Source organism: Chondrus crispus, genomic scaffold (genome assembly GCF_000350225.1).
Source record: "Chondrus crispus Stackhouse genomic scaffold, scaffold_101, whole genome shotgun sequence".
Classification (NCBI taxonomy): domain Eukaryota; phylum Rhodophyta; class Florideophyceae; order Gigartinales; family Gigartinaceae; genus Chondrus; species Chondrus crispus.
Genome location: NW_005178881.1, coordinates 225,509 through 232,098, shown reverse-complemented (window position 1 = coordinate 232,098; position 6,590 = coordinate 225,509). Strand labels below are relative to the sequence as shown.

General features: G+C 57.2%; 6 protein-coding genes; 3 read left to right on the top strand and 3 right to left on the bottom strand.

Moving 5' to 3' along the window:
- Positions 1-720, top strand: part of CHC_T00001538001 (hypothetical protein) — an 896-nt gene extending 176 nt beyond the window's left edge. Inside the window, 2 exon segments of the mRNA XM_005712373.1 lie at positions 1-568; positions 569-720. The exon segment at positions 1-568 is cut by the window's left edge and continues 176 nt beyond it. Coding sequence (XP_005712430.1) covers positions 1-568 — 568 coding nt within the window. The 3' untranslated portion in view covers positions 569-720.
- Positions 721-1,459: 739 nt separating this feature from the next.
- CHC_T00001537001 (hypothetical protein) lies at positions 1,460-1,642 on the top strand. The gene has a single exon (XM_005712372.1). The coding sequence runs from the start codon at positions 1,460-1,462 to the stop codon at positions 1,640-1,642; it is 183 nt and encodes a 60-aa protein (XP_005712429.1).
- A 16-nt stretch (positions 1,643-1,658) lies between these two features.
- Positions 1,659-1,814, bottom strand: CHC_T00001536001 (hypothetical protein). Its single transcript, XM_005712371.1, has one exon. The coding sequence runs from the start codon at positions 1,812-1,814 to the stop codon at positions 1,659-1,661; it is 156 nt and encodes a 51-aa protein (XP_005712428.1).
- An 80-nt stretch (positions 1,815-1,894) lies between these two features.
- CHC_T00001535001 (hypothetical protein) lies at positions 1,895-2,536 on the top strand. XM_005712370.1 is given in 4 exon segments: positions 1,895-1,905; positions 1,906-2,034; positions 2,150-2,227; positions 2,228-2,536. 2 exon segments carry the CDS (start codon positions 1,906-1,908, stop codon positions 2,225-2,227), a joined length of 207 nt encoding a protein of 68 aa, XP_005712427.1. The 5' UTR covers positions 1,895-1,905; the 3' UTR covers positions 2,228-2,536.
- A 1,580-nt stretch (positions 2,537-4,116) lies between these two features.
- CHC_T00001534001 (hypothetical protein) lies at positions 4,117-4,761 on the bottom strand. The gene has a single exon (XM_005712369.1). It carries the CDS (start codon positions 4,759-4,761, stop codon positions 4,117-4,119), a length of 645 nt encoding a protein of 214 aa, XP_005712426.1.
- Positions 4,762-5,314: 553 nt separating this feature from the next.
- CHC_T00001533001 (hypothetical protein) lies at positions 5,315-6,484 on the bottom strand. XM_005712368.1 is given in 2 exon segments: positions 5,315-5,569; positions 5,570-6,484. 1 exon segment carries the CDS (start codon positions 6,482-6,484, stop codon positions 5,570-5,572), a length of 915 nt encoding a protein of 304 aa, XP_005712425.1. The 3' UTR covers positions 5,315-5,569.
- Positions 6,485-6,590: the final 106 nt, after the last annotated feature.

Sequence of the window (6,590 nt, the reverse complement as noted above, 5' to 3'; positions counted from 1 at the left end):
AAAGAACCTCATTCACCTAACCCCGGCCGCCGCCCGCCCCGTCTTGGGCGAGCCGATGGGCTACGTCTTCCGCAGCGGAACCGGCAACAGCCCCAGGCGTGGAAAGCCCACCCCCAGGCCCGACCCGACAACCTCTTCGGACGAAGACGAGGACGACAAGTCGCTCCCCTCCGACCACTCTGCAAGTAACTCACCCTCCATTCCCTACGCCCGCTCCTCCCCCTCGCCCTACTCTGCCCCGGGCTCTCCCGATCTTCCCTACCCACGCCACCGTCCCGCCGCCCCGCTCTCCCCGGCCGCAAGGAACAGGACTGCCCCCGCCTCCCGTCCCTACGGCCCACCGGCCGCTCACCACTCCCCGGGGGCCCACCACTCCCCGGGAGCCCCCCGCGGGTACCCGCATGGAGGCTACGCTGGCTTGAAAGCCTCCGGCAAGGGCGCCGGCATGGGCTCGACGATTCCGAGACATACGGCGCCCGGTGTCGCCATGTGCTCACCGGCTGCCTCATTGGGACGTGGTAATCCCAACGCCGTCAACAAAGTTGTTCGACCAGTGCAGAGGTATTAAGACTGCTTGTTTGCCACTGTCCTACCTGCTCATCAACGCTGCCCTCTATCGAAATCAATTCTCAAACTTGACCTCCAGACCGTTTTCCTTGAATTAGCTCTCTAACCTGTTACTTGACTCGTTAATAAACTACAACTTTCTCCTGTTTTGCAGCACTTATTCCGGCGCATTATAGCATGATGACTTGGTGCTTTACCTCAACTCATTAGTCCGGCTACATGGGGAATTTGCGGAATTTCTACGCTAGACAATGTCTAGTCATCCGTTTGCCAACGGGTTGACGAAATTGTACTTTACAGTAATAGCATTCGTCAGAGATAAAGAGAAAGGGAGAGCTGTTCTTCCATTGAGGCCAACTCGCACAAGCCGTCTCACTCACGAAATTTCTCTGCCTGTAAGTCTGTTCCTCTTTCGAGACTTCGCAGGATATTGCCGGACAGAGTTCTGCTACACCTAGGGGTTTGCATGCTATTGCAAGCCGTTGGGAAACCACGAAAGGGCGCAAAACTGTGACAGTGCGAGGGGAGCGTCGGGGAGCGTCGGGGGGGTTATGGCGGGGATGACGGAGGCCGGGACGTGACGAAACGTCTGCAGAGCAAAGAGATTGAATTGAAGTGACGTCACCGTCCTGGTGGAACAGCCTGAAAGGAGCACGGCACCACATTGCGATGGTATAAAACTTTTGTCGACGTCGCATGTCAGAAAAAAACCACGTTGCCTCGTCACCACCTCCTCCTCCAACCCTCTTTTGGCTCATGCAATTTCCATTTTGTACCCGCCTTACATCCCCCACCGCATCTGTTAATCCCCTCCCCTCCTCCTCTCACCATTCCGCCCGCCAACCTACTACACCTCTCTCTCCGCCCCCTCCCGTCACCGGCACCACACGCCATGCCACAGAAGAGGAAGCGCCACCTGCCCCTCGCGACCGCTGCTCCGTCGCCCGAGGAGGCTCTGCACGCTCCCTCGGCCGTCAATCCCGCGGCACCCCCGAGCGACGTCCCGGATGGCATCCCTGTTGCCGATGATCCGGTTCACAACCCTCTCCTATGTGCGTACAGTATACCCTCCTAAAATGCCTCCTCCCGTTTCAGTGATCTAATCCATCCCGCTCCTTCCCGCCGCCACCGCATACCGTCCCACGGAAACGACTAACACTTCCCTTCAAATCCCCGTCACACTGTATCTCCACAGACAACTGCCGTAAGCGCTTACCCATGAGGGCGCCCGCAGGGAAGCACGACATCTTCGTTTCGAGATCCACCAGATTCGGCGCGCTTAAGGCACGTGCGTTAGCGTTGTTGGATGCCTCTAAGCATCCAGTCCTTTTGCACGCCATGGGCGCTGCCATTACCCTCTGCTGCAACCTCGCCCTCGTCATTCAAGAAGAGACTGGCGGACACGTCGCCCTAACCGTGCATACAAGCACTGTCGACGTTTACGATGATTATGAACCACTCGTTGAAGTACGTCCTTAGCGTCTGATCGCTTCACCCCGCTATTGTGCCCCTCTTACAGTCTAAGTTATTAGTTTCTGACGCTCCATGTCTTGTCTCCTGTATTTTTGAAAACCGAACGAAGGGTTACCCGCATGTGACACGGAGTCGGAGCAAGTCGGCTATACGCATTAGACTCTCTAGGACCCCAGGCTACGTGTGACATGTTTCCCGGTGGCCGCCAGGAAGCCCATGTGCTTGCAAAAAGGTGAATGCCTCCCCGCACCTCATTGTTGTATTGCTAACCGCTACAGTATAGCGGGGTGTCTACAGTAGTGACATTTTCCCACAATGACTCGGTGGTTGGGCTGGTAGCATCTGTGTGTATATACAAACAAATGAGGTCCAGAACATGCTCTCAAATCTTTCCCCCATATGCATGTCATGTTCACATCGGTACTTCTGGACACGTCATTGACTAAACAGAGTTCTAAATTGGGAGCCCTTTGAGCGGCGCACTCGATGGTAATCATCCCCTACATGGAAAGGTGCTAGTGCTCTGTTGCCATTAGAGAAACTGCTTCAGTGGAAATTCAATAGGTGCGGCGTTTCTACACATGCCGTGCGGTAGTACAGGAAAATTTGTACCATCCAATTATTCAACGCGCAGCGGACGCATCCAAGCTCGTTGACAGGAGCTCGTTACAAGCTACCCGTCTAAAAAGCACAAACACACGTAGTTGTACATACATATGCATAGACATACTATGAATGTAAACATATGACATATCTATTGCGGAACACGTCGTCGTCTAAAACTTACCTCTAGAGCCAGGTATTGTCACCGAAGCTATTCCGCAGTGGGCTCGTGCACAACGAGAAACAAAATTGGAATGTTGCCCCTCCTCTTTCGCATTCGCAAGTGATGGTGCGAGACTCCTCGACATGTCCGTCCATTCTTCGGGTCTTGCATGAGTTATTTGGTCGTTCGCTTGCGGCTTTAAGAAATTTCAGGAGATTGCCGTGCAGGAAGATTGCAAGACCACTTCAAGAGGGGAAGAGCTAACGGTGCAACTGAATTTGATTTGGTCTCCCGCGACAACTGACTTGTGACCGATGCTCCCTTCGCACTTCTGACGCCGGCTTCTGCTTTCACCTCAGTGACTTCACCGCCCTGCACGATTCGCCGAAGGTGACCAAGTTTCTTTCAGTCCCAGTCTCGAGTGTATACCTTTGACGCCAACACGGCCAGGATTTACTGGGAATATTCTGCCGCATTTTACGTGAGACACTCAAGCACGGAACCATTGCTCTTTGGGTCTCAAATGAGATCACATCACCGAAGTTGCTCTGGCTTTCTCAGCCACTAGTTGTTAGCAGCTACGTGGATGACATCACGAACTGTAGACGAAATTTTGAACTCGCGTGTGTTCCCTCAACCAGTGATTCACGTTGAAGCAGCATCGCTCAGCGAATAGCGGCGCTTACCGGTTACCCGCATACAATATACCTCTTTTGGACACAAGTCCAAAGCATGTCAATGCCTCTCAAGTTGGCATTAGCCTGAGTTGGGCCCGTGGAAAAACAGTGAGGCAATTAATGCTCTCATGCGCAAGGATCTTATCCTTGTCATGCAAGCCGGCACCAGGTTGAGGTATGCAAGGGACACCGCACTCCCTCCTGTTCGGAGATATGATACCGATGACGTAGTCAACAGGTCTTTTGCGAAAAGCATTGACGCGAGACAGAATCTTGGAGGTTTCGCTGTTATGATGAGATGCCATGACGTGAAGTTTGAGCACCATCAAACCTGAAGCGTTCTAGCAAGTATGCAATGATGCTTCGGCGCAGGTCGGTGATGAGAGACGTGGGTGCACGTCAAACCAACTAAAACGGCTTTCAAATCCATCGATGAAAAATGCTGTACAAATGCAGCCCTCCTACTGTAGGCATGGGCAAAGGCATTGCTGGTGCAGAGCGCAGAACTCCTGCCGCCCTTGACCGGGTTTTCACAACTGAGACAGACAGAGACAAGGGTGCCCCTTTCATGCCGGTTGGCCTTCCAATTATGTATTGTACAGCGGTGCCGAATAGTGGGCAAACAGGCCAGTCTCACGCCAAGCTTTCCGATGAAAGTGTCTCTGACACCACGCTACTCTTCCCATATATGCGCACAAGCCTTCGTCGAAAGCCAGGTGTAATAAGACATCCGAGCTCCCCCACTGCAGTAATCCCGCGCACCCTCTTTGCCGGGGCCATGACGAAGCAAGCGTTGGGAAGGGCGACAAAAACTGACTCATTCTCAGTGTTACTCTCAAACGTGGCGACATCAAACAGTCCGTTCTGATCCGGCATGATGGCGCCGTACACGACGGACCTCCCGAGCTCATTCCCCTGCATATCCGTGAGGACAGTGGCGCGGCGCACGGTACCCGCACCAGGGTCCCAGCCGAACTGCACGACGGTCTTCGTCTTCAGCAGGCCATCCGGGCCGCTCGACGGGTTCTTGAGCTCCGGCGGCAGGTCTTCTTCCGAGTAGTGGCGGGCGGCGCGTCGACTTGGCGACTTTGCGGAGGGCTTGGCCGCGAAGCCGAGCGGGTGCGAATCGGCGGCGAGGTGGCGGAAGGTCTCGCACTGGCCCTTCCACTCGCCGACGAGAGAGGTGAGGGCCAGCGGCGCCCGCGTGTCAAACAGGCCTGCGCGGACCTCCTCGAGGAGGAGGACGGCGTGCAGGACGCGGGCGCTGTCGTACAGCATGAAGCAGCGGGTGCGCTCCGTGGCGGACACGGGGAGCGCGAACTCGATGGCGTGCGAAGAGGCGGGCAGCGCGGCGGGCAGGAGATGCGGGAGTTCGAGGAGCGTGTGGTCGGCGCTGTAGGTGCCGTCGGGGAAACAGTGGAAGTTCTCCAGGTTGTAGCGCAGGAGTAGCGGGGTGGGGGCTGGTTGGGCGGCGACGGAGATGGAGTAGGTGAGAAGCAGGGAGGAGGAGTTGGTGGTGGAGAGGGCTACCGAGGGGGAGGAGAGGTGGTAGGAGGAGGTGGATATGAGGGAGCCATCTGCGACGGCGATGGCGAGGGAGCGGCCTTCCCAGTCGCCGAGATGGCGAGAGGAAAAGCGATGCCAGTCGTCGCCGTAGGAGGTCATTGCGTGATGGTGGGGAGCATGAGGGGGTAGGTGGGACGGAGGGGACGCGAAGGGGAAGAAGCGGATCTGGGCAATGCGCGGCAAGACCGGAGACCACTTTTGCGTGGACGAGGTGAGGTGGTCAAACAGGTAGGTGCGGTTTGGGGCGCCACGTGTAAGGTTCGAGTTTGGGTTGGTTCAGTGTACACGTTTAAGGTCAGGGTGAGGGTACTGTCCTGAGTCAGGACAAGACTCCTGACTCTCTACAAGTACGTTAGTACAGCTCTGCACTGTACGGTGAAGACGATACCGCCTCGATATAAAACACCCTTGATCCTCTTCGAGTGCACAGGCGTCTTGACGGTACGTCTGCCGATGACGTAAGCCTCCTCCAGGACCGCGTCTCATCGCTACTGATGTCAGTACAGCGCAGAGCGACGACTCAGTTACAAGCAGCTAAATCGGCCAGTTTCTTGTCCGCCCTCTCCCTTATCCAGTTGGCAAACAGCGTCCACATCTCTTCCTTCCCCGTCTCACCCAACAAATTATGCCACCTCCCCTCCCCCTTCACCAACGTCTTATCGGCACTAGTCGCGCCATTATAAAACCTCTCCGCGGCCTCCGGGTGAACCAGCGTGTCATTCTCGCCCGACACCGTCAGAAACGGCACCTTAACCATCGCCACATTCCCGGAGATATTCGAGTAGGCGTCCAGAAACTCCCTCCCCACCCGCGCGCGCACCATGTTCTGACAATTCAGCGGGTCGGCCTCGAAGTTTTCCTGCAGCACCTTATCCGGCGCCGGCGGCAACGCCAACAACTCAGCCTTAGGGCAGACCCTGCTAGTGATACCGGACAGCCAGTACTGGACATGTCCCTTGAGTCCGAACATGCTCGCGGGCGGCTCGGACGCGGCCGACGAGAGTGCCATGCCTGCGAACGCGGTAGGGTTATCGCGCGCGGCGAGGATGGCGACGGTGCCGCCCATGGAGTGGCCGAGCAGGAAGACGGGGACGCCGCGCTCGCGCAGGCGCAGGTCGCGGTCGACGGTGTTGACGTGCGACATGAGGTCGTCGACGAGGGCCGAGAAGGCCGGGAAGTAGGCGCGCAGGCCGGAGGAGTTGCCGTGCCCCACGTGGTCGTGCGCGAACACGGCCAGCGAGCGCTCGTTCAGCTCGCGCACCAGCGAGGAGCGCGCCGCGTCGCCGTAGTTGCACAGCGAGGTTGGGGAGTCCGCGCGCAGGAAGTTGAACTGCGCGTGCGCGCGGAAGCCGTGCACGAGGAAGACCGCCGCGTCGTACGACGCAGGCACCCACCGGTACGTCGCTAGCGTCTCGCCCGCGACCGTGCTCGGCATCTTCGACTGCGAGGCCTTCATGGCTTGATCGGGGGGAGCGGGGACGCGGCGGCGGTGTGTGGGGGGGGGGGGCGATGAAATAACACAAGATGAACGCGTACGCGCT

Bases quoted from the DNA above. Each gene is read 5' to 3' on its own strand.
- CHC_T00001537001 (XM_005712372.1), top strand. From the start codon at position 1,460: ATGCCACAGAAGAGGAAGCGCCACCTGCCCCTCGCGACCGCTGCTCCG.
- CHC_T00001536001 (XM_005712371.1), bottom strand. From the start codon at position 1,814: ATGTCGTGCTTCCCTGCGGGCGCCCTCATGGGTAAGCGCTTACGGCAG.
- CHC_T00001535001 (XM_005712370.1), top strand. From the start codon at position 1,906: ATGGGCGCTGCCATTACCCTCTGCTGCAACCTCGCCCTCGTCATTCAA. The intron at 2,035-2,149 runs GTACGTCCTTAG...AACCGAACGAAG, and splicing joins ATTATGAACCACTCGTTGAA to GGTTACCCGCATGTGACACG.
- CHC_T00001534001 (XM_005712369.1), bottom strand. From the start codon at position 4,761: ATGCTGTACGACAGCGCCCGCGTCCTGCACGCCGTCCTCCTCCTCGAG.
- CHC_T00001533001 (XM_005712368.1), bottom strand. From the start codon at position 6,484: ATGCCGAGCACGGTCGCGGGCGAGACGCTAGCGACGTACCGGTGGGTG.